At 33.9% G+C, this 17,186-nt stretch overlaps 1 protein-coding gene across 10 annotated transcripts in view; it reads right to left on the bottom strand.

Annotated features, from left to right (window-relative positions):
* AGBL3 (AGBL carboxypeptidase 3) overlaps positions 1-17,186 on the bottom strand; it is a 140,761-nt gene that overhangs the window by 119,737 nt on the left and 3,838 nt on the right. For 6 of the 10 annotated variants that reach the window (XR_012470075.1, XM_074193637.1, XM_074193632.1 and 3 more), the window contains exons 4-5: positions 12,972-13,154; positions 3,689-3,796 (exon numbers count right to left, since the gene is read on the bottom strand). Coding sequence is in view for 8 of the 10 variants with exons in the window: in XM_074193637.1 (XP_074049738.1) it covers positions 3,689-3,796; positions 12,972-13,154 (291 nt within the window). In the remaining 2 variants the exon portion in view is untranslated. Of the gene's footprint in view, positions 1-3,684; positions 3,797-12,971; positions 13,155-17,186 lie in introns of all 10 variants that reach the window. The other 4 variants (XR_012470076.1, XM_074193638.1, XM_074193634.1 and 1 more) reach the window with 3 other exon arrangements.

Below are 17,186 nucleotides of genomic sequence, written 5' to 3' on the forward strand. Positions count from 1 at the left end.
CTATATCAGAAAAAGAAATCCAACAAGCCATCATTGAACTCCCTAAAAAAAAATCCTCCAGGGCCTGATGGATTCACAAGTGATTTCTACCAAACACTTAAGGAACAATTGGCTCCAACTCCATATAAAATTTTTGGAAAAATTAGGGGAACTCTGCCTAACTCTTTCTATGATACCAATATGGTGTTGATACCTAAACCAGGAAGAGTTAAAACAGAGAAAGAAAATTATAGACCTATATTCCTGAAGAATATAGACGCAAAAATCTTAAATAAAATCTTAACAAAATGATTACAAGTTATCACTAGGTTAGTACATTTTGACCAAGTAGGATTTATCCCAGGAATGCAGGGTTGGTTCAATATTAGAAAAACTGTGAATATAATTAATTATATCAACAGATGTTGAAAAAGCTTTTGACAAAACACAGCACCCATTTCTACTAAAAACACTAGTGAGTGTAGGAATAAATGGACCATTCCTTAGAATAATAAGCAGTATCTATCTGAAACCATCAACAAGCATTACACTCAGTGGAGGGAGGCTAGAGGCATTCCCAATAAGATCAGGGGTGAAACAACGATGCACATTATCACCACTACTATTCAATATCATATTAGAAATGTTAGTTTCAGCAATTAAAGAAGAAAAAAGAAATTGAAGGAATTAGAATTGGGAAGGAAGAGACAAAATTCTCTCTCTTTGTAGATGACATGATGGTATACCTAGAGAATCCCAAGAAATCATCCAAAAAAAACTACTGGAAACAATTAGTAATTTTAGTAAAGTTGCAGGATATAAAATGAACCCTCATAAATCCTCAACTTTTCTATATATGACTAGCAAGATACAGCAGGAAGAGCTAGAGAAAGAAATCCCATTCAAAGTAACCTCAGACAATATAAAATACCTGGGAGTCTATTTGACAAGGTAGACTCAGAAACTTTTTGAAAACAATTACAAAACACTTCTCACACAAATTAAATAAGATTTAAATAACTGGGCAAACATCAACTGCTCATGGATAAGTCAAGCAAATATAATAAAAATGACAATTCTACCAAAACTAAACTGTTTAGTGCCCTACCAATCAAAATTCCAAAAAATTACTTTAATGAGTTAGAAAAAGTTGTAAGTAAATTCATATGGAGAAATAAAAAGTCAAGAATTTCAGGGATTCAATGAATAAAGGTGCAAACGAAGGTGGCTTAGCCCTACCTGATCTAAAATTATATTATAAAGCATCAGTCATCAAAACTGTCTAGTATTGGCTAAGAAACAGAGTGGTGGACCAGTGGAATAGACCAGGTGCAACAGCAGTAAAACGATTAACCCGAAAGAGTCCAGCTATTGGGATAAAAACCCTCTCCTCGATAAAAACTTCTGGGAAAACTGGAAGTTAGTATGGAAGAAATTTAGATTAGATCAACACCTCACACCCTATACCAAGATAATATCAAAATGGATACAGGATTTAGACATAAAAAACAGTATTATAAGCAAACTAGAAGATCAAGGAGTAGGGTCAGATCTATGGAAAGGGAAGCAGTTTATGACTGAGGAAGAGGTGGAGAACATCACTAAAAACAAACTAGATGATTTTGATTACATTAAATTAAAAATCTTTTGCACAGACAAAACCACTGTAACCAAGATCAAATGAAACAATCTTTACAACTAATGTTCCTGAAAAAGAACTCATTTCTAAAATATGCAAAGAACTGAGTCAAATTTTTTTTAAAAAAATAAAAGCTATTCCCCAATTGACAAATGGTCAAAGGATATGCAAAGGTAATTTATAGATGAGGAAATCAAAGTGATCCATAGTCATATGAAAAATTGCTCTATATCATTACTTATTAGAAAAATGCAAATTAAAGCTTCACTGAGATACCACCTCACACCTCTCAGACTGGCCAATATGACAGAAAGGACAATGATCATTGTTGGAAGCTTTGTGGGAAATCTGGGACACTATTACATTGTTGGTGGAGCTGTGAACTCATCCAACCTTTCTGGAGAGAAATTTGGAACTACGCCCAAAGGGCAACAAAAATGTGCATACCCTTGACCCTGCAATACCACTACTGGGTCTATATCCTGAAGAGATGATGAAAAAGGGTAAAAACTTGGGCAAAAATATTCATAGCAGCCCTGTTTGTGGTGGCAAAGAACTGGAAATCAAGTAAATGTCCTTCAATTGGGGAATGGCTTAGCAAACTGTGGTGTATGTATGTCATGGAACACTATTGTTCTATTAGAAACCAGGAGGGATGGGAATTCAAGGAAGCCTAGAGGGATTTGCATAAACTGATGCTAAGTGAGATGAGCAGAACCAGAAAAGCATTGAATACCCTAACAAGCAACATGGAGGAGATGATCCACCTTGATGGACTCATTCATTCCATCAGTGCAACAATCAGGGATAGTTTGGGGCTGTCTCCAATGGAAAATACCATCTGTATCCAGAGAAATAACTGTGGAGTTTGCACAAAGACCAAGGACTATTACCTCTAATTTAGGGGGAAAACCCTGATATCTTATTGTCTGATCTTGCTATCTCTTATATTTTATGTTTGTTTATTAAGGATATGATTTCTCTGTCATCACATTCAATTTGGATCAATGTATACCATGGAAACAATGTAAAGACTGAAAAATTGCCTTCTGTGGGGTGGGGAGTGGGAAGTAAGATCAGGGGAAAAATTGTAAAACTCGAAATAAGTAAAATCTTTATAATTCAATAAAATAAAATAATTACAGACATTATAAAAAAAGAAAATAAATATATTTAAATATATGAAAGTGTGATTAGCCATATCCTACTTGGCCTCAAATGTCAGAAGAATGACCAGTTGGTAGAAATATCAGGGAGAGAGAGACTTCAGTTTAACACAAAGAAAAGTTTTCTAATAATTAGTACAGTTTAAAAAATGGAATAGATTACCTTACATGGTTGTGAGCTCACTTCACTGGCAAACTCTGACAAAAGGTTGAAACACTACTTATTGGGAATGTTGTAGATAGGATTCATGCTTTGTGTAGGGGTCAGGCTAGATGACCTCTAAGGTTTACTCCAACTCTAATTATATGATTCTAGAAACACCACAGAAATTATTTATAAGTTACTGTATTAATTCTACTCAAAGTCTATCAGTCCAAGAAAAACATTTGATGGTCATGAGAGCCAAAGAAAAACTGTTGAAAAAAACAGGTAAAAAGAGAAAGCAGGATCGACTACAGTGGTAGAAAATTAACTGAGCTTATCTCTGCAAATTTATGCAGGTTTATAGGAAAACAAAATTTGTCTTAGATAATTTCCAAGTATTATAATAGTGCTATTTGTTCAAATGCTATAAAGCTATAACTTTATAAAGTATTATAAAACTATAACTAATCTTCAGGTTTCATTTTCCTCATTTGTAAAATGAAGGCAATGGACTAGAAAATCTCCAAGTCCAGGATTAATGCTACAAGTTATGACTCTGTGAATAAATCTTGCATAAAGGCATACCTCTACCATTGTAATTATCATTCTATAAATATCTGGATGAACATATAACTGAATCCCATATAGGAGGCAAGTCTAGTAATTAATTTTTATAATTACAGGTATGAATAGTAAAATAAAAGAGAATAATTCAGCTATAGAAGTTACTGCATAATATACTTCTAAGTACATACCTACCATCACTACCAAGATAAACCACAGTGCCTTGAGTAGAGTCTGGATAATGGGGTTCAAATTCATCACCTGTTGAGACATACAATGGCTCAGGGTAGGGAGGAGCATAATCTGCAAAAGAAGATATATTTCTAGAGTTTAACTAGATGCTTGGAAATATATTTAAGTTTGGGTTCAATACCCAAAGTTAAAAATCAACTGTAAAATTAAAATATTGTATGTTTATGTGGGGAAGACATCACAGTTCAAGTGGAAAAACTGAGTTTTTTTTATTGGACTCAAACTCAATGAGAGTCAGCTGAATGATATGGCAGTGAAAGTATCACATCTGTTCTTAATTCAATACTTCAAGGTTTTATGATTTTATCATTTGGTTTTTCTCTTATCCAATACAGATCACGACTCTTATGCTTGTGTTTGGTGGAGGTTAGTGTGATGACATTACCCTATCATGGAAATATAGAGTTCAGAGTGAAGGAGATAAGAGCACTGATAGATTTTGCTCTGTTTAGACTAAATTTGAAATATGTGTTATGTTTGGGAGCTACATTTTAGAAGATATCCTCACAAATTAAAGAAACCCCAGGAGAAAGGCATCAAGATGAAGAGGAGACTTGAAAAAGGGCCCAGAGGAAGATGGGTTGAAGGAATTGAATATATTTGGTGTGGAGAAGAGAATAATTTTGGAGAGCGAAAATCTTCAAATATCTGCATTGTGGTTATATGGTAAAGAAATTAAGATTTGTTTTATATGACCAAAAGACCTCAGATCACAAAGCTGGCATAAAGGTAGGACATAGCTGTGACAGGAGACTTCAATTATTTTGATATCTGCTGGAGATTTTCTGCTAAAAGCAGAGAAGCTGATAAATTCTTGAAATACTTTGCTGGAAATTTTATTATATACTTCAGAAGGAAAAAGAAATGATAAGAAGTGCTGCTATGGGGCGGGTAGGTGGCGTAGTGGATAAAGCACCGGCCCTGGAGTCAGGAGTACTTGGGTTCAAATCCAGTGTCAGGCACTTAATAATTACCTAGCTGTGTGGCCTTGGGCAAGCCACTTAACCCCGTTTGCCTTAAAAAAAACTAAAAAAAAAGTGCTGCTATTTAGACCTGGTAAGAGAGCAGTGGAAGGATCAATGGCTTTGAGTAAGAGGAAGATAGCTGTCTTCAGAGTAAATGACAGATAAGTAGGGGACACTAGCTTAGTGTGATAGACTTCAAAGAATTCAGAGATAGTTATGAATCAGTTCATGAGAAAGGAAAGAATCTTAACACAACTTCATGGAACATTCATTCTACCAGGGAAAATAGCATCCACACAAATATCAATACAAAATTTATACCAAAGAAATACGAAGTAATTTAATATATTTCTTACATCCATCTTTTCTCTATTCACACGTCATTCACCTTAATTCAGGCCTCTTCTCATCTCAACTGGACTACTACTAATAATACTGTCTCCTAATTGGTGATCTTACACACAGTCTTTCTCCTTCCTTATAACAATACCGACAAAACAATCAATGAACTCTTATTGTCTATTATGTGCCAACCACTGTGCTGAGCACTGGATATCAAACACCAGTTATCCTATAAAACATAAATCATCAAAACTGATTTGATATTTTAGAAATAAAAGTCAACTAGTGAAACCAATTATGTACACAAAATAGAAGTAAACAAGTGCCATAACATATGTTCAATAAACCCAAATATACTGATAGCTATGGGACTAAGGACTCAATATGTGGAAAGGGGCAGGGAAGAAGGGAACAAGGAAAAACTGCACCAAAAACTGGAAAGGGAGTCAGGCAGAAATTAGGTTTAGACCAACACCTCACATTCTATAGAATGATAAGGTTCAATGGATATGATTTAAGATATTAAAGAAATCACACTGTAAATAAATTAGAAGAAAGAAAAATATATTTCTCAGCTCTGAACAGAGAAGAATTCATAATGAAATAAGATCATGGATGATAAAATGGACAATGTTGAGCATATAAATTTTAAAAAGGTTTTGTCAAATAAAAGTAAAACAGCTTAAATTAAAAGGGAAAGAATTATCTAGGGGAAAAAATCTTTGCAGCAAGTTTCTCTGATAAAGGGTTGATATATAAGATACATAAAAAACTTATTCAAATACCAAATTTTAAGGTCCAGTAGCTTAAAACTGTACTATGAGTTCTGGGACATCTTGGATATAAAAACAAGAGACATTCTTCAACAGTTAAATGGTCAAATGATATGAAAATATAGTGTTCAAAGGAATAAATGCAAGATAGCAACTGCCATATTAAAACTACCCTAAATAACTAAGACGAGAAATGAATATTTAAAAACTAGTTCTCAGGGCCATGAAATTGGCAAAGGTGGGGGGGGGGAAGGAAAATGACAAGGGGGCCATGGCAAATCAAGCAAACTAATAATGCACTGTTGGTGCAGCTATTAACTGATCTAACCATTCTGGAAAGTAATGGAAAATGATATTCCTATAGTCACTAAATTGTTCATACTTTTTAATTCACTGATAGCAATACTAGAATTAAAAACTAAAAAGATCTAATAAAAAAGAAAAGAATTCATATGTACAAAATATTTACAGTGGCTCTTTTAGTTCTAGAACTAAAGAACCAGAAACAAACTAGAAGCAAAGTAATGTGATGTCTATCAACTGAGGAATGACAAAATATGGCATATGAATGTAATGAAATATCATTGTTCTGTAACAATGAAAAGGTTGGCTTAAGAGAAGTCTGGGAGGACTTTTATGAACTGATTGATGCATATTAAAGTGAGCAGAACTTAGAGAATAATATACATGATAAAAATGTTTGTGAAGAAAAATGTCTTTAGATTAAGAATTCTGATCAATACCAGTGATAATTCCAGATGAGCAATGATAAAACCACTATTTGTTTCCTGACGAGGCACACACATTTGTACACAACCAATGAAGAAATTTGTTTTGCTTGACTAACCATATTTATTACAAAGGTTTTATTTTTATTTTTCTTCAATTGTAGGACAGTAGTTTATAATGTTTTATAAGATTATAAAAAAAGAAAAAGAAATGAGTCATTGAAATATTTTATAAATTCAGAGAAAAGAACTGATTAAAGTCTAGAAACACAAGCAGACCAGGTTTGAAAGTTACATTTGAATTTATTTTATACTTAAATAAAAAAACAAATTATATGTAATAGCAATTCATTATTTTACCTACAATCTTTATGTTCTTATTTATATACAGAAATGTTCATTTTATTTGATGTTTGAAACAAAATTTATTTAAATTCAGAACAAAATAATTAAATTTGAAAAATTAGAATAATACATGATAAAGACAGGACAATTTTGAAAACCTATTTTAAAACTTAATATCTAAATTAACTTATGAATTTAATATTTAAAATTAATATTCTATTTTATAACAAAATGGAATGACATGATTACTTATATAATCTTACTTTTTAATTCTTCTTTGTGCATTTAAATATTTGTTTTTGTGATGATTATGTCTATAACCACTAAAATGATGTTCCTAAAATGCAGGCTCACCCTTTCCCCCCATTCCCTTACTCAATAAATTTCAAATAAACTCCTATTGCCTCCAGGAGCAAATACAAAATGCTGTCTGACCTTCAAAGTCCTTCATAGCCTAGCCCCCTCCTACCTTTTCAGTCTTCTTTACCTTACTCCCTGTTATCTATTCTTCAATTCGGTGGCAGTGGCCTCCCAACCCGTTCCATGAACATGACCCTCCATCTTTTAGCTTTGGGTATTTTCTTTGGCTAGTGTTCTATGCCTAAGAATACTCTCCCTATTCTGCTCTGACTCCGATCTTCCTGATCTGCCTGGCTTCCTTTGTGATGGGTAATAACTAAGAAAACAATCTGAGCTATACAATTTATTAGCAAAACAGGAATAATAAATGTGTACATGGACTTCTCAGTCAGCCCAAAGACACTAAAGCAGAGTGAGGCCGATTTTTAATGTACTAAAAAAAAAAACACAACCCCCCCCCCCAAATAAGACCAATTAATTAAAAGAAAAACAATTAAACAGTATACAAAATTAGAGGCTTTCCAAGTTGGGAGGGGGAGAGAAAACAAGTGTAATTCCCTGAAATCAAAAGAGGTGGAAATCATAAAGAGATGGACACAACTGAACAACAATAAAGCAGCAGGTAGAGGTGGTCCAGCTTCTCAGCCATACAGGGCTGGGAAACAATGCAGTAATATTTTCTCACAAATCCAATAATTGAATTAAGTTTTCTCACAAGACAGAAATTGAGCTAGTCTTGTAACTGAATAGAAAGGGAAGAGAGCAAGATGCAGGATTGAGGCACAAGATGGAGTCAGTGTGGTTCATTTATTCATACCTTTAGGTTCCAATTTGTATAGGTAATCTTCCTTAGCCACCTTTAATTCTTGAGTTTTTCCTCTTTTAATTATTTCCTATTTGTCCTTTCCATAGCTTGCTTCATTCACATTGTCTCACCTTCCTTTAGGGCAGTGGCTGCCTTTCACCTCTTTGATTAATCCTATCACTTATCCCAGTACTTGTTGCTATTAGATGCTTAATCAGAATTTACTAAACTGAAGTGATTTTTTTTAAGTTTAAAAAACACAAACTGAGAACTACACCTGCATTGTAGTGGGGATTTTCTGTGTGGATTGGACTAGAAGGCTTGTGTAATCTATGATTCTCTAACAAATCTCCAGAAATTGCCAATAATACTTCAATAATATTGAATTAGCCTTGAGAATGGAGCTAATATCAGAATACTCAGAGTGTTTAGGATATAAAGAACAGAAATGAAAAAATACATAAAGATAGAAATTAGAGCTCCAGAATGAGGAAATGTTAATATTAAATGGTAGATGCTCTGAAGAAGAGAATGGAACACAAAACCATAGAGATGTTACAAGAAACATAACAGCAAAATCAAAAGATAACAACATTGGAACAATATTTCTGGACTCTGTAAACCAAAGTTTGACCTTGAATATCAAATTTTGTGAGAAATCAATCAATTGGTGACCTTCCAGAAAAACACAAGAAAATAAAGAGCATAAATACCACAATTCAGGAAATCATACAATAGTGCTACAAAATAATAGAATCAGAGGGCATAGTGTTAACTAATAAAAATCTATAGGCTATCAGCGAAAAGAATCAAATTTCAGACACTCATAAATGTAGCACCAAATTTTAGAATTTCAGTGTAAAAAATATAATTTTCCAGGAGGAAATAAATTAAAATATGAAATACTAGTTCAAATTGTCTAAAATTATTCATCAACAATGAGAAATGAAAGAAAACTCTGGAATATATGATATGTATCATGTATATCATATAAAGTTGAACATATTGTAAAAACTAGGCTTTTAATATAATCAATGACTAATTTTTTTGAGAAATCAAGAGAAGAGCAGGTTCTTAAAGATATTCATTTTGTGGACAAAAGAAATTTATAAGAGGCAAACAAGTACAGATAGTATGGAAAGGCCAAATGATGGCTCATTATTGATATGCAGTAAAAAAGGAGATGACTATGGCTCTTAAAAAAAGTGCACCTTGCTTAAAAGACATGAAAGTAACAATTATGGACTAATTCTACAAAAAAATCCTGGATATAAGAATTCTAAAAAAAAAAGGAAAGAAATGCTTTAATATTTCTGAAAATCAGGGTACCTCAAGTGAAATTAATCAAAGATACGGAGACAAAATAAGAAGAGAAAGAGGCTCAACCACATTCTTATTTGAGAATTACAAAATATATATTAAAATTTTTATTACTGGGGCTGCTAGGTGGCATAGTGGATAAAGCACCGGCCCTGGAGTCAGGAGTACCTGGGTTCAAATCCGGTCTCAGACACTTAATAATTACCTAGCTGTGTGGCCTTGGGCAAGCCACTTAACGCTGTTTGCCTTGCAAAAACCTAAAAAAAAAAATTATTACTAAAGAATGAATCTAGGGATCTTGGAGCTGGGATGAATAAGTGTGGGTGTTTGAGGCTATATTGTTTTCAGTAAAACAAGCTTTTAGTAAGTAGGGCTGATTTTTAAAAAGATAATATAACAAGATTTGATAGAAGGGGAAAACAACTATTATACACTGATTGGGGGAAGAGGGGAGTAGAAAGATGAGGAAAATCTCTATTCACAGTGAGAAATGACATTTCTGTACCTGACCTTTACTGACCAGTTCTTCCTAACTGTCAGAGATATTGAAAGTCTAGTAAGGGAGAAATAGAAATCTTAAAATTTTAAGTCTTTTAAAACTTGGAACTTTTGACAACTTAGGATAAATTTTACTTTTGCTCTTCTCATGAAAAAAAAGAATTTGCTAAACAAATTAATGGCAAAAGCAGAGTGCTTTGATCATACTTTATAAAAAATTTTCTCTGTATTATAAATTGGTAATTATCAAAACAATCTGATATTGGCTAAGAAATGGAGTAGTAGATCAGTGGCATAGAATAGGTACACATTACATTATAGTAAGTGATCATAGTGATCTAACAAATGATAAAGTCAAAAATTTGACAAAAACTTGATAAAAAAATTCAAGCTTATTTGACAAAAACTTCTGGGAAAACTAGAAAATAATATACCAGAAACTAGGTATAGAGCAATATCTCACATTATATACCAAGATAAGCTCAAACTTGGTATATGATATACACATAAAGAGTGATTCCATAAGCAAATTAAGAGAGCATAGAATAGTTTGTTTGTCTCATCTATGGATAAGAGAAGAATTTAAGACCAAAAAAAAAAAAAAGAGAGAGCATTACAAAATGTAAGAGAGATAATTTTGATAATATAAAATTTAAATTTTTTTTAAAAAGACAACCAAAATTAATAGGAAAGCATTAAACTGGGAAAACCTTTTTTTATAGGGGGCGGCTAGGTGGCACAGTAGATAAAGCACCGGCCTTGGAGTCAGGAGTACCTAGGTTCAAATCTGGCCTCAAACACCTAATAATTACCTAGCTGTGTGGCCTTGGGCAAGCCACTTAACCCTGTTTGCCTAGCAAAAACCCCCCAAATCCCCCAACTTTTTCTAACAACTATCTCTGACAAAGGTCTCATTTCTCAAATATTTAGAGAACTGAGTCAACTTTATAAAAATGTAAGTCATTCCCCAATTGAAATATGGTCAAAGGATAAGAACAGGCAGTTTTCAGACAAAGAATTCAAAACTAGAGAAATGCCAATTAAAACAAGGTGAAGGTACCATGACAAAAAAGGAAAAAAGATGGATGTTGGAAGGAATGTAAGAAAACTGGAACACTAAGGCAGAGTTGTGAATTGATCCAACCATTCTGGAGAGCAATTTGGAACTATACCCAAAGAGCTATAAAGTTCTACATACTCTTTGATTCAGCAATACTACTTCCAGATCTATTTCCCAAAGATATCCAAAAAAAGGGAAAAGAACCTATTTGAACAAAAATATTTATAGCATCTCTTTTTGTGTTAACTAAGAATTCAAAATAAAAAAGATGGCCATCAATTAGGGAATGGCTAAATAAGCTGTGGTGTGTGATTGTAATCGAATATTATTGGACTATAAGAAGTGACAAGTAGGATGACTTCAGAAAAACCTGGGAAGACCTACATGAACTGTTGCAAATTGAAGTGAACAGAACCCAGAGAATGTTGCACACAGGAACAGCAATATTATATGATGAAGAACTTAAATGAAGCATACTAGCTACTTCCAAAGAAAATACTGATGATGACTGAATACAGACAAGAATTCTATTTTTATTTTCTTTCATTCTTTTGAGTCTTCTTATATAAAATGACTAATATGGAAATGATTTACATGATTGCCTATATATAGCTTATATCTGATGGTTTAGCATCTCAGGAAGGTATGGAAAGGAGAGAAAGAATAAGGAATAGAATCTGGAACTCAAAACATTTTCACATGTTAAAAATTATATTAAAATGTAATTGGGGGGCAGCTAGGTGGCATAATGGATAAAGCACTGGCCTTGGAGTCAGGAGTACCTGGGTTCAAATCCGGTCTCAGACACTTAATAATTATCTAGCTGTGTGGCCTTGGGCAAGTCACTTAACCCCATTTGCCTTGAAAAAAACTAAAAAAATGTAATTGGACAGTAATAAAATATAGTAATTTTTTTAGTTTTATTTTTAATTTATGGAATAAATCAAACATTTCCATAATCTAGTATAATAAAATAGGATTATATATGAAACTGCAAATCTACTGCAATATGCCCAATTTTCTAACCCATTTAAATATACAACAAATTTATCCTGTAAAAGGCTGTTAAATGGAGGTATGCATGAAGCAAGAGAACATGATATTCAACCTACTTAGATATTATTGGAAATTCCTTTAGAAGTATCCATTTACATGAAAGTAATTACTGTACTAAGTTCAAATGTTTTTCTTTTGGTATCAATCTTTTTTTTTTTTTTGGTTTTTGCAAGCCAGTGAAGTTAAGTCACACAGCTAGGTAATTATTAAGTGTCTGAGGCTGGATTTGAACTCAGGTCCTCCTGGCTCCAGGGTAGTGCTCTATCCACTACGCCAGCTAGCTGCCCCTTTTTGGTATCAATCTATTTCATTAGATAGGGAACCATGAACCCCAGTAAAATAAGCTGTGATTCATAAAGTGGAAGACCATATAGTCAATGTACTTTGTATCACTGAATGAGCACTACCCTTTACATGTCAACATCAGACAGATTAGACTTTATATAAATGGAAAGAGGGAAAGTTGTGATTGATTAAATTACCACTTTCCAAAATTCTACAGTATTACTGACTGGGCTGGCAACAAAGGCATTGTCTTGGAACACAAATATTAAGGTCCAAAGATTAATAAAGAGAATGAGGGGAAAATATAAAAAGAGAAACCCTGAAGTAGAGGGGTTAAATATGTTAGAGTGATTGCTAAGTTTGCTAAGATTGCTAATCAACACTCTAAAAGCTTTTATCACACCCCTGCACCTGTCTCAGAGACCAATTCCTGGTTAGCTGGCTGAATCAAAGGGGAACTCTGTAGTACCCAAATACTATAGCGGAGTCTCTATGTGTACACAGGTCATGGGGTCTAGGGTTATGGAGTAGAATATTAGTCTAGCTAATACAGAATCAACTTTCTTACACATTTTAAGTCCTACATCCAGAGGTGGGTGAGGTTTCCCAATCCTTTTTGGTCATGAATCTCTTTAGACTCCCAAAATTTCATATGATTTATATCCTAAATGCAGCTGATAAGGACATACCAATGTGCAGGACTTTCTCTTCAACTACTTCACAATGAAATGGCCATCGTGTTTGATTCAGTGGACCAGATGAAGTGACACCATATAGGTCTCGGGGCTCACGAAGACGTGGGACCCATTTCCCTAGTTGATATTCCAACAAAAGCTGCGTAGTCCGAGGTAAAGGATGGTCACCAATAACATCTGTTAGAATGCAAATGCAAGCAAAGGGCTGATTGGGGGCAAAAACCACAGAATCATAAAAGTGTTCATATTTTAAGTTTCCTTTGTTTCTTCAACATCATTTGAATTCCTGAAACACATTTTTTTCCTCTCTCAAAGTTATAAACAATTATTTGACATTGTGTAACATCTTTTATTTACCAATTATTATGTACCTAATTTTAAGCAAACTTAATATAGAAAAAATTTTTACTAACTCTATGAGGCATCCAAATTATGGTGGAATGGAATTATGGTAAAATAAATACATTACTAGAAATTACATTATTTGTCTGAATGATCCAGAAGAGTCAGCAGTATTATGGACAGAGTGCTGGACTCAGTCAAGAAGACCTTGATTTAAGACCACTATGCATACATATCTATATATACCCTTATTAGGTAGGAGACCTTGGGCAAGTCATGTAAGCTCTGTAAGCCTGTTTTCTCATCTGTTTACATTATTCTAGCAGGATTATTGTAAGTCTAAGGAGATATTGTACATAAAATGCATTGGAAACTTTAAAACTTATATATGAATGTGAACTAGTATCATCATGAAAATGAACTGTAACCCGTCTCTCCATTATGAATTTCCAAGTGAAAAGAAATCATTAACATAACTCTTCCTTTTTCTTTCTCACAATTCCCTAAATCTTTGTGTGTTCTTTTATTTTTGTTGTAGCTTCGAAATATGAATTGTTTTTCTTAGATAATTAGGATGTCTGAGTCAAGAAGAAGTGAGGATATAAATGCCACTTAATAATGGAACACAAGTGTAAGGAGCCTAGCTATAAATTGCTTTCCCTTTTCTCTCATAATACAAATAGCACAAAATAAAACAGGTTGTTTTATTACACTTATGTGGACAGAAAACAAAATGAGTTTTATTCCTTTTAAAGGAAGATTTTATTATTTCTATACACCATGTAATTCTTTAAAAGGTCTGTCATTTCGAGGCGGCTAGGTGGTGCAGTGGATAGGGCACTGGCCCTGGAGTCAGGAGTACCTGAGTTCAAATCTGGCTTCAGACACCTAATAATTACCTAACTGTCTGGCCTTGGACAAGCCACTTAACCTCATTGCCTTGCAAAAACAAACAAAAAAAATGTCTGTCATTTTACCAGTATGAGAACTTGCACTAATGTAAAGCAAAACCCCTCCACAATTTAGCAAACTGCTTTGATAAGTTGCTATGACTAAAACAATTCCTGTCTGGTGATGAACCTCTCTATTAGCAAATGGATGGAATCTCTACTTGATGTGCAGTCTTCAGTAATAATGGTCTCTATTGACATCCTTGTGTTGAACCTTAAAGATATGTCTCATTTGGATACCTTTGTAGAGTTTCTCTCTGCTGTCAGTTTCTGATGTCAGGGATGGTCATCATTTGAGGTGCTCCTTCCTCACTGCAAGAACGGACTATACCATTGCTTTTTAGCTGAAATCACAGAAGTCTTTTGCTATAGCTTTTTTAGGAAAGCAAGATCCATATTCACTATTATTTGAATTAAGGAAAAATCCCTTAGCAATTTTTCTCCAAAATTAGGTCTTGTCTCTGTTAAATCAGAGCCATGGCAGACTAGAAAGGGGTTTCTTCTCCAGAAACAATTCTTCACCTTAGGCACCAAGCTCTTTGTAACAGAGTTACTTTAGTTAACTAGTACTCTCAATTTTAAATATTTTGCTTTTCATTTAAACCTGTATTTCCTGTTCACCAAAGGCAGCAGCATCTCATTCGAGGTTTCATTCTGATTTTGAATCAGAAAATTCATGTGGCATTGAATTATTTCCTTATAGGAATCATGTGCTCCCACCTAAATTTAGGAGAACTCTTATTAAAAGAACCTACAGGGGCGGTAGGTGGTGCAGTGGATAGAGCACCAGCCCTGGAGTTAGGAGCACCTGAGTTCAAATCTGGCCTCAGACACTTAATAATTTCCTAGCTGTGTAGCCTTGGACAAGCTACTTAACCCCATTGCCTTGCAAAAAAACCCCCAAACAAAAAAACAAACAAAAAAAGAACCTACAGATTTGCATAGGTCTAACCAAACTTGCTGTTTTATCAAAGATCTCAAAATGCTTTATATCCCCCATGCAAATAATTCTGAACAAGCACAAAAAAACAAGCCTTGGGAAAAGCCCTTGTCTTTTCTTTCTCCCAATTCTTTCTGGTCTTTTAATATGTCTTTGGCCCAATAAGGTTCCATAAAGCCTTGTGTAACTGCCTCAGAAATATGCTAATGATAAGTGAAGCATTTTGCAAACAAAATATTTAAGTAGATTGTGGATATTATTAAAGAAAAATAAAGCAAACTACAGGTATTTTATACAACTATGGTTCTCCATCTAGTTAATGGAAACCTTAAGATGCAAGCAACTAAAAAGTTTTATTTCTGGCTGGAGACTGGGCACCTTCAAAGGGGAAATGTTCCCAAATACTCCAGTGTAGATAAGGTGCCGATGCAAACTAATCAATATATCAGTGAAATAAGAGTTCGAATCATAGAAGCTTTCTCTTCTCTGCATCAACCACATACTAATAGTGCCATACCCTAGAACTCTGGAATATCAAACTCAATTTTTCTATTTCAGATACTCTCATTTTGCCTTCCTTACCTCCCTTTAACCTCCTCTTCCCCATCCTAACTTTCTATAATCTCTCTCAATTTGCCCATTTCATAAACACCATTTATTAACTTGAGTCCCTTTTCTGCAGGGTCAGTCATGTCAATGAAGTCTTAACTTGTATTAAATTATCTCAATCCCTTAACTTTGAGTTGTACTAATCTTTACCCAGGAACCATTCCCATAATCTACTCTATCCATTTCTGGAAGAGAACTTTCTGCTTATTGCTGGAAAATCATATAACCTTATTTACTGGAAGGGACTGTAGTAGTCATCTAGTCCAATCCCTTAATTTTACCTATGAGGAAAATGAGATCCAATGAAGCTACATGGTTTGCCTAAGGTCACAGAGTTAATAAGTGAAAGAACTGAGATTGGAATCCATGTCTGTTGACTCCAAATCCAAGGATATTTCCATTATGCCACACAGCTTCCAGGTCATCACACTACATATTAACATTATAATTTCAATTTATACTAAATTTCAAATTTAGATTTAATTTTACTGATTCTTTGTCAATTGTTTTTATCTCTAGCTTAGTCCCATAATAGTTTTTCTAGGCCTCTTCTATTATCCTCTAGTTCCTGAAATCCTTTACAGCATTCACTTCAAATTTACTTGAGATCAAGGCTAACAACCCTTTTTGATACCTAAATATTTCTTTCTCTCTTAGCTCATCCTTGTTTTAATGGGTATCCTCCCTTGCTAAGATTGACTCTACTTCCATAAAGTTTTTCGTCATTGTTTTGTCTCTACGATACTTCTTTCCCATCTGTCCTTGCAAAAGGATTGATATCCTGTCTTTAATCCAGTCTGCAGAAAGTTTTTGTTGTCATTCAGCCATTTCAGTAATGTTTGACACTTTGTGACTTTATTTTGCGTTTTCTTAGCAAATATATTGGAATGGTTTGTCATTTCTTTCTCCAGTTCATTTTACAGATGAGGAAACACATAGCTGCCAGTCTATCTCCTGGGTCATCTAGTTGTCCAAGTCTGAAAATCAACTGGTGGAGCTATAAACTAGTCTAACAATTCTAGAAAGCAATTTGGAATTATGCTTTAAGTGTATCTAAAATATAAATGCCATTTGATTCTACCAAGGAGGTCAAAGGTAAAAAGGTTCTAAATTCACAAAAATATAGTAACAGTTTTTGTGATAGCAGAGAGCTGGAATACAGGAGCCCATTGACTATGGAATGGTTAAGTAAATTGTGGTATATTAATTTTTTTTAGCAAGGCAATGGGGTTAAGTGACTTGATCAAGGTCACACAACTAGGTCATTATTAAGTGTCTGAGTTAGGACTTGAATTCAGATCCTCCTGATGCCCGGTTCGGTGCTTTATCCACTGTGCCACATAGCTGCCCAGTATATTAAATTAATGT

Source organism: Macrotis lagotis, chromosome 7, assembly GCF_037893015.1.
Source record: "Macrotis lagotis isolate mMagLag1 chromosome 7, bilby.v1.9.chrom.fasta, whole genome shotgun sequence".
Taxonomy (NCBI): domain Eukaryota; kingdom Metazoa; phylum Chordata; class Mammalia; order Peramelemorphia; family Peramelidae; genus Macrotis; species Macrotis lagotis.